This window comes from Thunnus thynnus, chromosome 22 (genome assembly GCF_963924715.1).
Source record: "Thunnus thynnus chromosome 22, fThuThy2.1, whole genome shotgun sequence".
NCBI lineage: Eukaryota > Metazoa > Chordata > Actinopteri > Scombriformes > Scombridae > Thunnus > Thunnus thynnus.
This window is the reverse complement of record NC_089538.1, coordinates 12,564,236-12,581,781: the sequence shown is the minus strand read 5'-3', so window position 1 is coordinate 12,581,781 and position 17,546 is coordinate 12,564,236. Positions and strand designations below refer to the sequence as shown.

At 38.0% G+C, this 17,546-nt stretch overlaps 1 protein-coding gene across 1 annotated transcript; it reads left to right on the top strand.

The window, feature by feature from the left end:
* Positions 1-6,474: 6,474 nt before the first annotated feature.
* On the top strand, positions 6,475-14,323 carry LOC137174338 (E3 ubiquitin-protein ligase ZFP91-like). The gene is made up of 11 exons (XM_067579564.1): positions 6,475-7,147; positions 7,519-7,550; positions 7,646-7,777; positions 7,919-7,952; positions 8,063-8,149; positions 8,282-8,437; positions 10,427-10,477; positions 10,562-10,640; positions 10,924-11,038; positions 11,247-11,346; positions 12,271-14,323. Exons 1-11 carry the CDS (start codon positions 6,801-6,803, stop codon positions 13,184-13,186), a joined length of 2,049 nt encoding a protein of 682 aa, XP_067435665.1. The 5' UTR covers positions 6,475-6,800; the 3' UTR covers positions 13,187-14,323.
* Positions 14,324-17,546: the final 3,223 nt, after the last annotated feature.

Below are 17,546 nucleotides of genomic sequence, written 5' to 3'. Positions count from 1 at the left end.
GATAATGCCCGTAGAGGGTCATGATCCTGCTTATAACGTGGTCACTTGACAAAGAAAAAAACCCCATTAATTTATATTTTTGCAATCAAAATCTAAAGTTTTTCACAAGCCATAACTCAGTTTCTCTGGTAACATCTGAGAGGTTTGACTAATACCTGGAACAATCAGTTCTTATGCAATGGAAACATTGTTCACTACTCCAGTAAACAGGAAGAAACTTAGATATGACTTGGCAATGGGAGATATTTATAGTCCACTCAGCTCATAGAAACCCTTTGGCTCTGCTATGAATCAGAAAGCTAACAATGTTAGCTAGACGTTAGCTTGTTAATGTGTTGCAATAAATTGTAAAGGGAGGCTTTGACTGTGTCCCTGTCATTATGGTTGCTCATTTTAGCTAGTGCATTAATTTAGAACGGTGAACGGACAGTTTCACTGGAACTACTTGGTAGGTGTCCATTATTAGGAATTAATGGACACTCTGCAGCCAATGAGAATAGAACAGCATATTTTACATGGCTTGCATACTTAGTTTCTGCGTCTTTTTGTCTATGCCATACTTACTTAAGATAATATGTTGCGGATTGCATGGCAAACTGGCACAATATTATTCATGATTCTGTCTCTAGATAATCAGCATATGTGGAGGACCCAGGACTTATTTCTCACTTTTCTCAACTTTATTGACATTCATTTTTGTATGATATGCATGAAAACTACCTGCAGTGTCCTAAAGTCATTCTGCTTACTGACACCCACAGGGAAAAATGAAGTCTGTAAATAATCTCTCAAAAGCATCACCTTTATTATCTATTTTGTATATTTGTCAGGTGATGAAATGGTTAATTTAATGCAAGAGTCAGTAGCACAGGTTTTGTATTTAAAAACTTAATAATATGACATGAAAAACTACCGTGGAAATGTACAAAATAATAATTACAAGCAAGAGGCAAAATAACAAAAACACCTTATTATGGTATTCAATCTAATGCAACAGCTCAGTACATCTAGACATTACAGTACATTTTGACATGTCATGGCAAGAGAAGCACAGGTGTAATTACCAAAACTCAACAGCTGCATTCAATTTAAATGATCCAGTTTCAGGGCTCTGTTAATTTGCATGCTGACTCAATGGTATGTTGGTATGAGCCGGTATGGTCACTGGCAGACTTCAATGTCACACAGCTATTGTTTATGTCATACGCATTTCTCGCAAAGACAAGACTGGAAAATAACTACTAGAAAGTCCCTGTAGCTGTGTAGATTTTTGTGAAGACAATTTATTTGTCAAGTTTGGCAGTTGTGGCATTTTTCACGACAGTAACCGTGATCTGTTTTGTAAGTCCCATTTGAGGAAGTGTTATATTTAATACTGCTTTTAATGCCTTCACTGAAGCAACACATGATGAAACAGACAAATGGGATGCAAATAACATATCAGGGAGAGTTTGTCATATTTCCATTATGTGAAATCTCTCCTTAAATGATTGTGTGAAATTACATGTATGTCAGAATCAATCTATTAAACTACTAAACTATTAAAATACATAATTTATTTCTGAAATGATATGATAAACAAAACTACTGCGAACAGGCTGAACTAAAATGTGTAGACTTTTCAGGAGGCAAAAGAAAATAGTAACATTCAGGCAATCAAAACATGTTTAGCAACGGCAGCATCGATGCTGCAGACTATCAAATAACTTCAATTCAATTTAATTTCTATTCAAACACAGTCAGACAGGACTACACTTATGTACTTATCAACAAGCACTCTCTTGCGCTAGAATCTGGTCTGGGACCTTTGTGACAGCCCCCTGACAGATGAAGGAGTTCAAACGGGTCCAAAGAATCTAAAGATTGTGAGTTACAAAATCTGAAAATCAAACTCACCTATCAACACCAATGATCTGTCATCTTGCATGAATCTTCAGCGCAATGATAAGGGTAAACAAAAGTAACAAAGGAGGACTATCATCAAACATAGGTTGTCTCCTGAAACCAGTTCTACCTGCTATAACTGCCAGTCCACTTCAGGGAAGTGACGAACAACATGACAAGCAAAGGCTGCTGTATGTAGATTAGGCATGACTAAGTAGAAAGGAAGCTTTCCAGCGTGTTCATATTTATTATTTCTTATAAAAGTGACTGCATCATATGACTTGTATTCATGCACATGTTTAAGATGGTGTTTGGCTTTGTCACTTGAGTCTGATGAAGAGCAGTAGTGCTCAAAATGTCACCTTGGTGTAATAAATTATAAGTGGACATTGGAGCCCTGCAGTTTGCAGCTGTTTATCTGTTTTTTTTTCAACATTTGCTTACTTTCAGCCCAGCACTTGCCCTTTTTGGCTTGGATGTGCGTGCATACTCCTAGCTTATTTCTCATAATAGTTTGCTATTAATTTGATAACTGTTGTATGACTTGTTTCTCTTTGGTAAAAATTACAAAACAAGTAGGCATCTTTTGAGGAAGCTGTTGCCATTCCTCACTATTTAAAATGTTCAGTTTGCTATAAACATGTTCTGATGGTAGCTGATAGTAGCAAGAAGGATGAGGTGCATCCTTCTCAGGAACAATCGTATCTGTACTACTTTGTTTCATTTTGACACAAGGCAGCCATGGGCCCACTCAAAAAAAATCCCTATGAATTAACCCTGATATGACGCACTCATTGGAATTCACTGTCCTGATTCTGTGGCTGATAGCTGTTGACATTTCAAGCGGCATTTGTTCAGCATTGAGACTCAAGTTTAGAAACAACAAAAATACATTTTACAATACAATACAATATAATACATTTTTTTTTGTTAAGGTGGTTTTTGTTTCTTTGCTGCTTTTCCAAGAATACCCACTCACACAGACGCACAAATTCACACCTGGAGGCTGCCCAGTGCAACCACATTTTGATCTGTTGGCCACTGAGCAGCACCACTGGAGCAGTCAGAGTTTTAGGCAAGGCAAGTTTATTTGTATAGCACATTTCAACAACAAGGCAATTCAAAGTGCTTTACATAGAGCATAAAAGGCATCAAGACAGGATATAAAAGCAACACAAGTAAAAAGACATTTAAATACAATTAAAAAGTATTAAATTTGGAAATAAAAATAAGCTAAACAAAAGAATAAGACAGATAAAACAGGAGAATAAAAGTTACAGTTCAGTGTTAAATGCTAACATTGAAATAGGTTTTTCTTGCCAAAATCATTCCTCCTGTTCATACAGGCCACTAATAACAATGAAAGTGATGTGGGCTAAATTCCGCAAGGCATGGCGAGTTTATTTGTATAACACATTTAAAAAATGACGCAATTCAAAGTGCTTTACATAGAGCATAAAAGGCATCAAGACAGGATATAAAAGCAACACAAGTAAAAAGACATTTAAATACAATTAAAAAGTGTTGAATTTGGAAATAAAAAGAAGCTAAAAAGGAATGACAGATTAAAAAAGGAGAATAATAGATGCAGTGCAGTGTAAAATATTAACCCTCAAATTTGGTTTAATAAAAGGCAGCAGCAAAGTAGGATTCAAACCAGTTCAGTACTGTGCCAGAAAGTCCCATCCAGTTTTCTAGTCTGTCTAGTAATATGTTGTGGTCAACCGTGTCAAATGCGGCACTGAGATCCAGTAATACTAAGACTGTAATTTTGCCATTGTCAGTGTTTAGGTGTATGTCATTGAAGACCTTAACATAAGCAGTCTCAGTGCTGTGATGTGGTCGAAATCCTGACTGGAAGACATCAAAACAGTTGTTTAGTGCCACAAAGTTGTTCAGCTGTTGAAAAACAGCTTTTTCACTGATTTTACTTAAAAATGGAAGGTTTGATATGGGCCTATAGTTGCTCATTAGTGAAGTGTCTAGAGTGTTCTTTTTGAGTGTTTTCAGGGCCTGTGGGAGGACACCTGAGAGAAGAGATGTGTTGACAATCTGTAGAAGAAAAGAAACAATTTTGAAAAAGTCTGTAGGCAGAATATCAAGGCAGCAAGAGGAGGATTTCAGATGTTGTATAATGTCCTCTAGGTTTTTGTGGTTGATCAGCTGGAATTGTGTCATACTACTCAAATTGATTTGAAGTGGACACAGGGACAACACACATCCTGCACCTGATATGAAGGCACTGACTGCTTGTCTAATTTTCTGAATTTTGTCAGTGAAGATCTGAATTTTGGCAGACAAGGCAAGGCAAAGTTTATTTGTATAGGACCTTTTGACAACAAGTGGAGCAAATAAGTGATTTACAGAAGACATGAAAATAGGATAAATAGGATTTTAAAATAAATGAAAATGAAAGTGAGCTAAAATGGAATACAACAATAAACAGATAGGCGGAAGATGACAACGCAGATGTATTGCATTACAAGATGTTTAGACTTAACACAGATATGTACGTAAAAAAAAGAACAATGCTTCTGTTTTGTTTTGACCCTTGGAACTGTGGGCTAATCTGAACATGGGTGGTTCACAACATAGCAGCAGATCAGAAATGTATTTTGTCCCTAAACCATTCAGTTCTTTATAAACCAACAAATCAATGACCTTTTTGATCTCAGAGAGGACCCTAGCATCACCGTTCATGACACATGTTTCTAAGTCTTGCTGAGACATAAATACTTTCATTTTGTTGTATTTAAAGGCGATGGTAGGTAGATTTTGTGATTGTCTTAATGTAGATGTTAGAATTTAGGTCTAAGTCCACCAATATTTCTGGCTTGGTTGGGTCTTTAACATGAGGGATTCACATTGAGAACTGACTTTTAATCATTCTTCTTTGGCACCAAAAATAATTAAGGCTGTTGTATCTTTAAGGCTGGAGGGAATTTGGCAAATCTGGTCTTTGCTCATGCTTCTCAATAAGGCACCTTGGCATTAGTAATTCCTTGAACTGCTGCAGTTCATTAAGCAACTCATGATTACTTTAGTCATAAGTTTCATTAGATGACAGTTGAGTTTATAAAAAGGTGTGTTCAAACCTGAAAAGCCAGAGTGATCACATGTGTGCCTATTGAAGAATACAAAAGTTAATTATAGAATTTTAATAACATAATACTGGCGCTGAAGAGAAAGAGTAAGTCTGCATTTTCCTAAGCGTCAAATCTTAGGATCTCAGTCTTTGCCACACCTAAACCTGCCACATTGTTGTCATTCATGTGTGGAGAGTGTCTGTATTTATCATTTCATCCACCATGCAGTCCCCTTACTCTTGACCTTTTGTGACACAGCCACACCTCGGGTAAAACTTTATTTATCAGCTGACGCTATCTTGTCCCGCTTTGCAGATTAACTGAGAACATCATTGACTGCAAACTCACCCCCCAACCCCATTGAACAGCTGCATTCCTCCAGGGTCAGGTGGCACACAAGCAAATTATCTAACAAGTTATCAAACTGGAGTTTACATTTCATATCCTTTGTTTTATTTCTGCACCTGTCACTTTCATATATTTCATCAAACTGGACTTAACATTTTACATTGCATTCAACTTCCACTGTTGCATAATTTAATTATTTATTGCACGTGTCCCATTTCATTTTTGCACTTGTAACTATTTCTTGGTCCATAGTGCAGTCCATATTTCCTTTGTGAATATTTTATTTCAAATTTTATATCCCGGTTTAAAACTATTATTACTACATTCTGTAAATAGATTTTAATTTTTTTTCTGAAATTTTGTTTTGTTTTCGTCTTTGTCTTTGTCTCAGCTTTAAATTGCTGTTTGTTTCATTTTGGATTCTTTTTTTCTTTTCTTGTTTTCTCCTTCCTCTTTTAAGGATGAAATAGGGAAATTTTGATAGAAGAAAAAATTATGGATTTATGGTATACTGCAGATGTATGAAATGCTATGAGGACAATAAAATAAAATAAAAAGTATTAAAGAAAGATTTTAAAAATGTCATTTAATTTTAGTACTACTTTGTGTATTATTATTATGACCACGCTCTTGTTATATTTTTCTTCTTCTGTGTTGAATTTGTGGGAGCAAACGCCAAGACACATTCTTTGTATGCTTGCATACTTGGCTGATTAACAGATTTCAATTCTTATTAAGATTCTGATCCCTCCTTTGCATTATTTTTTAAAAAGGATATTATTTTAGAATATAATTTATGTGTGCCATATAATAAAAGAGGCTATAGCCAAATCCTATTAGATTTTTTAACTTAATAATTAATGGTAGCATTTAATTATTTCATATATAAAGCTATAAGATATAAGAATAAAAAAATACTTAATATTCATTCGTTGTATTTAATTATTTTAGATATAATTAAGGTGTGCCATATATTTTAATTAATAGTAGTATTACTTATTCATAGAACGAAAATAACAGACAGATTAATGTCATAACAGGTTTAGTAAACTGCCTAAATGTGAAAAGTGTTTACGGAGTTATGCATGTGATAACTACATTTCCCACAACCACCCTTGTAACTAGTATGGAAGCCCGTGAGTTCAAACATAACATTTTCGCATAACCGCGCTATTGCTGCTAGTCTTAAAGGAGACGCTTCCCAAACAGTCCTTACATCGGCCAAAGAAATTTGAGGTTTGCTATAGCTTTAAGAAGTATATTGCGCTGAATGTTTGTAAAATGTTATTGTTCATACAACGCAACTTTTATCTTAATAAGTTAGTTAATGAAATGCTTTCGTAGTGACTGAAAATTCACTCTTGACCGAGCTAACAAAACTGGTCTGACTGGGGCCTTCAACGGTCTTCATACATTTTCAAATGTGCATTACTAATTAATACCCAAAGTTAGTACGGGTCAGAACAATTTGTTAAGAGCGGCATGGACTCGGGTGAAGACGAGGTTTCAGGCACTCGTCCTGGGACAGAGGAAACCGGAGACACCGGTGTTCGTCCTACAGAGGCCGCAAACCCGTCCCCGGACTCGACTGAACCGTCCAGCGGGAGAAGGGGAAGCAAGAGACGGGTAAAAACCGCGGTGTCCTCCCTGGACTACGGTGACTCCCGGTCAGATACCGGGGGATCTGTGCGTGTTTTGCGAGCCAGGGGGGCTGTAGCTGGCAGGACTGATGAGTCCAAGAGTGCCACTCACCAGAAAAAACCTACAAGTGTGCAACGTGGACGAGGAAGACCTGCAGGATCTCGCTCCAAAAACGCACCTGTCATGCAGTAAGTGCGTGCACAAAGGCACCTGAACTAATGCACTTTCTGTTCACTTCCTTTGCAGCGAGATAGCTTATCAACATCACTTGCAAGACACTTGTCTGAGGCAATAGTCATTACTGGGTGCTATTGAGGTTGCACTGCAAGGCTTGGGGCTGTGATTGTCGGAAGTGTTTTATATCACTGGGGTTTCTTAAAGCTATAGGTAAACCAGATCTTGAAACCAAAACAAATAAGTTGTATGCATTGTTTTCCCGTCTGTGCCCTTGTTATACCACTCTTATCATTGTCAAAGGTCATATTGTGTATTCAAGTTAAACTAGATTTATTTTGATTTGTATGAAGCTATCTCTTACTATAGTGTTTCTCTCACACAGTGCCACCGTGAAGAAATCCACATCCAAAAAAGGTACAAAAAGACACCAATTTTCAGTCTGTCCCACCTATGAGTTATATATTGGCAATTTTAATTCACCTGTCACTAATACATGCTGACTGTCTCAGCTTCCAAACGCACTCTAGGACCAAAGCTGTCCAAGTCTAGAAGGGGCAATCAGAGACCTCCAAACAGAGCCCCACGTGCCGCAGCAGCAACAGCATGCAAACCTGAAGCAGAGGTAGAGACTTCATCATGTGGTAAGAAAAAGACCACTTTGGCTCTTTTCATTATGTTTTATATGCAAACCATTGTAAATGTCATGAAATGAGGCTGCCAAATATTTAACAACAGCAATAATCTCAAACTGAAATTACAAAATCTTTACGTCTGTTTTTCAGGGGAGGAGTCAGGTGCTTTGAACGGAAGCGACAAGTGAGTGGTATACAGTTTATTAAATGAGCAAAAGAGGGAATGTTGGACTTCTGTTTGGTTTGGTTATGTGGATTTCATCGTGGTCACTATGGTATTGATGTCCGTATTAGCATTGCAGATCCAGATGTGGCTCTCAGTGAGGACTCACCGTTCAGAGATGACCCAAATGATGTCATCTGTCAACCTGAGACAAAGACGTACGTTGAGCTCACTGCCTCTCCATAATGAGTATTAGTCATGAGTGTTACTTTGAAGTTCATCATATTAAGAAAACTATCAGGAAGAATGTTAAAGTAAATTATGCTTTTTTTTTTTCCTTTACTCCTTAGGGAAAAATCAAGGCGACGAGCACTCTTACAACAGGAGGTTAAGAAAGAGGAATCAGATAAGGATGAAGAAGGAAGTGACATTAAGATGGAGGAATCTTCTGAGGTCATTCTGCGAAGTGAAGATGAAGTGGAAGATAACACAGAACCACCAAGGAAGTAAGTAAGAGAAAATAATAGATTTTTAGGAACACCTTGACTTTTTGAACAATCTAGCATCAGTGCACGTAACTCTTAAGTCTAAGAGGAACACGTTACAAAGTCACATGATGACACAACGTCGGTCAACACAGCGCGTTCTTTTCCTTGATCTTGTTTTTTAATTGCGTTTCAATACCAAATCGTTCCAAGTGTTCAAAGTTCACCGTGAAGGAAGTTAACAATACAGAGGAATGACGTGTAACAGCGTCAGCTCTCTGTCCCGAATGCCGACCGTCTCTTTTACACAGAAGTCAATCCGGCTCTGTGACTAACTCCCTAGCCATCTTATTGCTGCAGCCAGACTCCACGTCCATACCTTGTATACAGATCAGTGAGGCAGAATAAAGACACAGCATTCCCAGCTTGAACAGTCTATGTAAAGGTGGCTACTGATAAGCTGATGTTTGATACGTTTCACTTTCCTCTTTTTTCTGACTGTGACTGAAGTCTACTTTCAGCATTTTTCTAAATCCAAATGATCATATTTGAGATTTTATGAAGTTAAAGGATAGGTTCACAATTTTTCAAGTCTGTCTTAAAACAACAGTCAGGTGTCCTTATGAACACTGAAAGAGGTTTTCTTTGCTCATACTGGCTATTAAAAGATTTGAATGTGATGGAGGACAAAATCCACAGAGTGTCAACAAAAAAGCATCTAAAAGTTTACCTGAAGCTTATATGAGGCTTCAGCAGACTGAGTTAGTCATATCAAGTGGATATCTGACACGTTTACAGTCTTTTTAGCATCTAATTCCCTCTTTGTGTTTCCCTGTTGAGCTGCGGTGGAAGTTTAGTAAAAAAAAAAAAGAGGGGCTTTGACACTAAAAAGACTGTAATGTTGAAAGATATCTACTTGATTTGACTAATTTGGATGGTTGAAGCTTCATATTAGCTTCAGATAAACTTTTAAATACATTTTTGCACAGAAGGAGGCCTGTTCAATTAAACAAAGACAAAACTGAAGTGCATTTATCTTCAGTAGACTCGACTACTGTAACAGTATATTTACAGGTCTCCCTAAAAAATCGATCAGACAGCTGCAGCTGATTCAGAACGCTGCTGCTCGAGTCCTCACTAAGAACAAGAAAGTGGATCATATAACTCCAGTTCTCAGATCTTTACACTGGCTTCCTGTCTGTCAAAGAACTGATTTTAAAATGCTGCTGTTGGTTTATAAAGCACTGAGTGGTTTAGGGCCAAAATACATCTCTGATCTGCTGCTACATTATGAACCATCTAGACCTCTTAGGGGGTCTAGGATAGAAAACTGAAAGCCCTGCTGCAACTCTCAGCTCTTTTAAGTCACAGCTGAAGACTTTTCTTTTTGCTGCTGCCTTTTATTAAACCAAATTTGAGGGTTAATATTTTACACTGCACTGCATCTATTATTCTCCTTTTTTAATCTGTCATTCCTTTTTAGCTTCTTTTTATTTCCAAATTCAACACTTTTTAAATTGTATTTAAATGTCTTTTTACTTGTGTTGCTTTTATATCCTGTCTTGATGCCTTTTATGCTCTATGTAAAGCACTTTGAATTGCCTCATTTTTGAAATGTGTTATACAAATAAACTCGCCATGCCTTGCGGAATTTAGCCCACATCACTTTCATTGTTATTAGTGGCCCGTATGAACAGGAGGAATGATTTTGGCAAGAAAAACCTATTTCAATGTTCAGTTGGGCACCTGACTGTCGTTTTCAGACAGACAACATTGTGAATGGAAAATTGTGATGTATACAAGCTTTGTCATGCTAAAAAAAATAAAACATTTAAACATTACAGTTAACACACAAAATCACAATACACGTTGCCACCTAGAAACAGAGAAAAGGCCACCTGTTGGATTTGATGCCAAACAATGAACTCTTGAGCAAATGTGACTGAATTTAATTGTGTGGTGCCGAGAGATGAAGGTTTCTGGCTCTAATTGAATTTGTTTTCATTTTAGGCGAGGTAGACAACAAAAAGATGACAAAGCACCTCGGCCACCTAAACGAAGGTAAGAGGGTCAGTTACGAGATTAACTATAGGTAACCAGTATTACTTAATTATTAAAGATATTTCCTCTTTTTTGTGCTCACAGGAAGAAGCCCCCAGTGCAGTATGTTCGCTGTGAAATGGAGGGCTGTGGTACTGTCTTAGCTCACCCACGCTACCTACAGGTTTGCCATTATGTCAAGTGTAGCCATGACAACCCTGTATATATTTAAAGGCGCTGTCTGGCATTTGGCTCTGTAACAAGGAAATAAAATGTGTATATATATAGTACTGCTTTCTATTTTAGATCTTGAACTTACCTCAAGGTGCAAAGCATCAGAGGCAGAGTTCGTTTACCATAATGTAAAGAAACCAGTAAACGTTTTAAATCATTTAATAGTTTCACCTGTAAAGAACTATGAGTGTCATTGTACCTGCTTCTGATTTTCTCTCATCTTTTAATTTCAGCACCATATAAAATACCAGCATTTGCTGAAAAAGAAGTACGTCTGTGATCACCCCTCATGTGGGCGATTGTTTCGTCTGCAGAAACAGCTGTTGCGCCACGCCAAGCACCACACAGGTGATGTTTAGGGCACAGGTGTTCATTTACATGTTGTTTAAACTGGGACTGCACGTTATGTTTATTTGCATTTGTTTATGAAAATGATTAGACCAGCTGCTTTAAATGTGTAGTAGGACATATCTAGCCAAGAGATGGTAATTAAAAACCTTTCAGTCTCTTTTCTATTATTTAGTTTGCTTATTTCTGTTTGTGATCTGTCTTTCAGATCAGAGGGACTACATCTGTGAGTTTTGTGCTCGTGCCTTCAAGAGCTCCCATAACCTGGCGGTGCACAGGATGATCCACACAGGAGAGAAACCAATACAGTAAGTAGAAAGTAGGCTTAACTGTTTTTGCAATGTCATGCCATGATACGTGCTGGGAACAAGGAAGATCTTTAACCGTAAACAAAGACTTGATAATCTGGCTTGTGTCCCTGATGAAAAGGAGGAAGCACATAATTTCAGTTCAGCCTACTTTCCTTTTTCTTTGTAAGATTTATTAAAATAACCCAACAATACAAATTCTCCTTAATTCTTCCTTTAATGTTAACTACAAACATTCTAAGTGTTACTTAGTTTTTATGTTTTGAGGATTTTTTTTTTTTTTTTTATAAGACTACATAAAAATACTGATTTTTCAGAACAATAGAAAAGATAATCAACACATTTTTTAATATACTTTATTGTAGGAGTGCAAGAGTTATACATATATTTTTCATACCTACATAATTTCTATAACATTTATATGTTTGTAGTGTGAAATATTAATAATAAAGAAAAAAGGGGGGGGGCTAATAAAACAAATAACTTAATGTAATAATACATACACAAAGAAAAGGAAAAAAAAAAGGAAGGACATTGACTCTTCTAACTCTTCAGCTCTTCATAGCTGCAATTCTAAGTATCCTATATAGATATCTGTCTATTTCTAATGTAAGTTTAGGTGGTGATATACTTAAAATAATATATTTTGGCTCAGGTACCTCAACACATTGAACTCATTGTTTCTTATTGAAGCCCTTCCGGTCACCACACTATTTATTTGTAAAACAGCCTCACCAAGCAGGAACTCAGTTGCATAAGTCCATTTCAGTTCCTTGTATTGTTCAATAATATTTTGTTGTTGTTGTTTTTGTTAATCCGTGATAAGTTTCAGTGTAGGTGGAGGCCAAGTGTCACATGAGACTTGAGACTTGACTTGAAGTCAGTTTGGACTATAACCTGTTCTTTGTCTCCACCCTGTGGCAGGTGTGAGATCTGTGGCTTCACCTGCCGCCAGAAGGCCTCCTTGAACTGGCACATGAAGAAGCATGACGCAGAAGCCTCCTACCAGTTCTCTTGCTCCATTTGCAACAGAAAGTTTGAGAAAAAGGACTCTGTTGTTGCCCACAAGGCTAAGAGCCACCCCGAGGTGCTCATAGCTGAAGCCCTGGCAGCTAATGGGGGCTCAGTAATAAATTGTCCCACCTCAATCCCAGAGACTGTCCCAGAGACTGTTTCAGAGACTGTCCCAGAGACTCTCCCGGAGACCGTCTCAGATACTGTCTCAGAGACTGTCCCAGTGCTCACCTCGGCTGACCAGCCCTCTGTCAGCCAGGAGAGTCAGAAAACAATGAGCGGCACGTTCACTCCTCTGCAGCAGGTGGTGCTCCCGCTCGCTCCACAGACTCAGATTAACGTATCTCAGGGCCAGTTCCTCCAACTGCCCACGCATCACGTGGTGCGGGTGGCGCATGAGCAGCAAGCCCCCACCTTGCTCCATCTCACCACCGCTCCTCCAGCTCACCTCTCCAGCACCAGCCACCCGCAGCTCATCCAGCTGTCCACCTTTCCTGCCAACACTGTCACACCCATGGCCCCTGCGTACCCCCAGAGCACCCTCCTCACCCTGAGCTCTGTCACCACTCTGGCCTCCACAGCCACCCTAGCTCCCCAGCAGGCCGTGCAGTGGGGCAGGGACGCTGACGAAGACGTACAGTTGCCCGGAGAGGGTGAGCTGTGGGACAGGGTGGTGGTTGGCGATAATCATCAGGATGTAGGGGAAATTATGTGGGAGGGTAACGGGGAGAGGAGGAAGGAAGATGAGGGGATTGTTTGGGAGAGAGAGAGCGAGAGACAGATTCTGTTACAGTGCGCCGAGGTTCAAGGTGATAGTTTAATGTAGATGCACGGCCACAAAAGTTGTACAGCAAACTGAAGGAGACGCAAATAACAAGACTGTTTTGATTTAAGGAAGGGACAAAAGACTGAGGGACCTGTCAAAAGTTGATAAGCTGACAAATATTTGATATATTAGAATTTGTTTTAATGTAGTAGTCACTTATATAGCTACAGTACACAGAGCTACTTTTTATCAGGGAGTATGATTTATAATATTGTAGATAACATACACTTCTATTACCACTTGATGAATATTTTATAACTCTTTGGCTTTGTCACCCTGTGTTTGTATATGTGTTTCCATTACAGATAAGACATTTTTAGAGATTAAGAAGACTGAAAGATAAAAAGAAAGTCTAGAATGAAAGTTACTGTATGTGCCCATAGTATCCCTGTTGTGTTTATATGCTTCTCTTTGCAAAGTGAACAGATGAGTATCATTGACATCATTTAGATTGTTTGTTATTTATGTTAAATGTATTAGACGCATCAACTACAAACAAATGAGGGAGTCTGTAAAAGAGACTTTGTAGCAAGGCAACCCAAATGACACGTTTTATTGAATTTATACTATATTTTTACACAAATTTCTTTTTTTTTTCTCTCTGCAAAGATTTCGACAAGGATTACAGCCACAATCTGAAATTTTCTACATTTTCTAAACTTGATTTAAACATTTTCTAAATCAAGTTAAACCACCTTATAATAAGCAATTTGCAGGAGGCTCCGATAAACACATGGAGTCTATTGGATTCATTTACCATACCCAATAAATCAAAGCAATGAAGGTTACTGTATTTTTGTAAAGCAAAGATCTAAATCGCCTTCCTTGTTTGGTTGTGTTTGTTCACCTTCCTCAACCTCAGTCGTGTCACTTCCACTTTGTACTTCTGGACATACAGATCCTTGATTGAATTTTTTTTTTCATAGTCAAGATTATGCAGGTAGAAGTATTATGATCAGAAATCATAGTGTAATTGTCTAAATCAACAAGAAAATGCCAGTTTTCATTTGAAGCAATGTTTGAGAATAAAATATACCTCTGTACACTGCCACTACTACTGAGCACTCATAAGCTTACAATCCTAATTTATCAGGAAATGTGTTCAGAATAACTATAATAAACAAATTATGTTCTAAAGTCTTTGTTGATTATTTTGACAAATCATTTTATCAAGATGATACAGTTTTACTTTATTTATGTGTCAGGGACATTACTCACTAATTAACATCAATATGATGTAAATATACCAGATTTAGCCAATCTGCAGTTTGTGAGCAGGCTGATGTTCTGCTTTGAAAGAAACAAGACTAAAATACATAAGAGGATATGGCATAAGTGAAAAAAACATAACAGAACAGACATAAAACCACAAATGACCATTTTAACTTCTATAAAATGCTACAAAACTATCATCTTAAAAGGAAATAATGCAGCATGTGACAAACTTAAAAAAGGCACTCAAGGCAACCAATATAAGATAAATATGGCATGCAGACTAAAAACACACTAATTGTAACATTTTGTAAGCAATAATCCTCTGGAGTTAAATATATAATTATAGATTATAATAAATAAGCTATAATACTTCTACAGCTCATCTGAAGTTGGTACGATATTAATTCTTGAGTTAGAAAAAAGCTGACAAGATATGAACCAGTAGTTACTCTTCTTTTTTTTTGTAAGGATCCCCTAAATTTTATTTTAAAGACCTATTACTAACATATATAGTGAGAAGGATATTGTTGCTGAAAAATAAACTAGTCAGTGTTCTCTGATGGACAAATAATTTTCTGGAGACCCTATTCATAGATTATTAATATTGATTTATATCTTGACTTGGCCGATTTTTCAGTCTCCATCTAGAGACATGATATACCATCAATATAATAAAACAATTATTGAATATGCATAATCAACTAAATACAAATAATAAACTAAATATTATAATCATATTTGATTTTGTGAGGAGCTTCGGAAGGTTGTGGTATGTTGATATGCCAGGCATGATGAAAGAGCTCTGCTATGGACGTCATCCCTGATTGGAGAGGAGCTCTGTGGCAGGGATGCTCCCGGCCGCCCCATGAAGAGAGGAGTAGGTGGAATAGGACCATGATCAGAAACAGGTGTGGCTCTGGTAGGTAAAATGATAATATTAATAATAATGCATTTAATTTGTTCTGGAGTTTGCATTCACAGTAAATCTCAAAGTGCTACAGCTTTAAAAACACATAAAGAAAGTGACAAGAGTGAAGATGAAAAAACCTTCCTGAATAAAAAGTGAATCATGAAGGAGGTAGGTCAGTATTCTTGGTACTGGAAGGATTTTCTGTTCCTCTTCTACACCCATAACAGGAAGTTGGATATTCAAGAGCAACTTATCGTCTTTCCACTTCTACTGAAGGAAGTGTTCAAGATGATCACGTACATCGGGAGTGTAGTTAGGAGGCTTGGTCATTGAAAATGTACAGGTGGTGTTGGATTCAGGCAGAGCTGTAGCTTTTTGCTTCGATCTTGTTATGGACTTGTTGCTCCGTAATGGGAAATGACTTGGACAAGGTTTCTCCATGTCCTGATGGAGATCAGACTGGATGGAGCAGGGTCTGGATTTCTGCTTCAGGAAGGTCTTGGGGGTCAGCAGGGAGGAGTGTAGGACATTGGAGAGCCCAGCCTAAGCAGAGCCATCACCTGGACCAAGACAAACCCTCTCAATGGTACAGAGAAGGTGAGGGTGACCTCAGTCTATAAGCCGGACAGGCTTGACTCTGTTGGCTGAATAGGAATACCCTGACTGAAGCAATGGAAAACCTGTGCAGGATCATTTTGTTCAGTCAGGCCAAACTGATGTAAAGGCATCGTTTATCGGGAATTTTGTCTGGGGAGTAGAGGCAGAGGAGACATGAAAGAACACCTTAGTTCCTTCAAAAGTCTCGGTTCCCTGGCAAACCTTCCTCAGGTTGAGGTCTTCTGGCACCCAATGAAACCCATGGATGTTTCCAGGTGTCGTCCTCTGTAGCTCAACATCACCTTCACTACTTTCAGCAGAATTTTTGAGTTGCAGTTTCTGCAGATTAGATATGAAAGGCCCAAGAGTACCTTTCTGGTGGAAGTCAGGACAGACACTTACATTTCCCTTTACGGTGGCTACTGGAGAATCTGGAGTTTTCTGTGAATTTGCTCCATGTAGAATAGTAGCAGTGAGATAGCTCTGTTTAACAGGTGTCCTCTTCCTTGGGTGTCGATTTCACTACATCCGCCTGCTGCTATTTACATGTGTACCTACCATCTGACACCCAGCTTCTGCTTCTAACCAAGAAGCAAAGTTCAGAAGGTTGTAAAGAGAACCAGGATGGGCGGAGCATGCGTACCTAGCATAACTGGCAACTTGATCAGGTGGTAACTTGGCGAAAAGGTTGTGAACATGAGAAGTGCAGGGTAAGTCTGCTTGTCCTGCTGCACTGCCGAAGGACTACAACATACACACCAGTGCTCTGGTACTGATGGTGAACTCACTGAGGGGAGTCTCCAGCATCAAGAGAAGGAAGGGCTGAGATCTCACAAAGCACCAATTGATGTGGTTGGCCATAGCACTGTTGGGGGGCAGCAAGTGCATAGATGTAAGGATACAGGCTAAGTGCACAGAAAAGGGCAAAGTGACAAGTGGTTTCCAACTTTAGGTGGTCAAGTCAGACCCTGAGGTAGGAGATTAAGATTGAGGTGATTAAATATACAAAGCTATAACTAACTAAGGAAGACATAATAGGAAGTAACATTATTTATAAGCAGCCTTATTGTCAAATAATTAGATTCAACAACTTCCAACATTATTACAAGGCTTCAAGCTACTTTAACCATATAAAAGTAACACATATCTACGCAGTCAAGCAACTGTCTTCAAGCAAAGGAGCTCCGTATTCTGCTGAGGGTCAGGAAAACAGATTCACACCCAAACTCCATCCTGTTTTATAGGTGGCTCATCCTCCCTTCTCCACATGTAGGTTAACCCTTTCAGTACCATTCTTTTACAACAGTATCCCTCTTAATTCAAAAAGTGAGCGAAAATCACAAATTTAAACACCTTCTGTATTTTGGGGGGTTTCTTTTGGTATTATTAGTAGGCTTTTAGTAGTAGTTTTTAAAAATTTTACCCAGGGAAACAAGTCATTAACACATAACAAAGACCAGGAGGATGTCTTTACATTAAAGGATAGGTTCACAGTTTTTTAAAAAAAATAAAAAATAAACAAGATCCAGGATGTCTTAGTTAATATTTGTTCTTAAGTGGTACAGACAACCATGAAAAAAATGAAGGCACTCCATCTTCAGGTGAAATTATATTGTGAATTTATTCTTCAAGCATAAA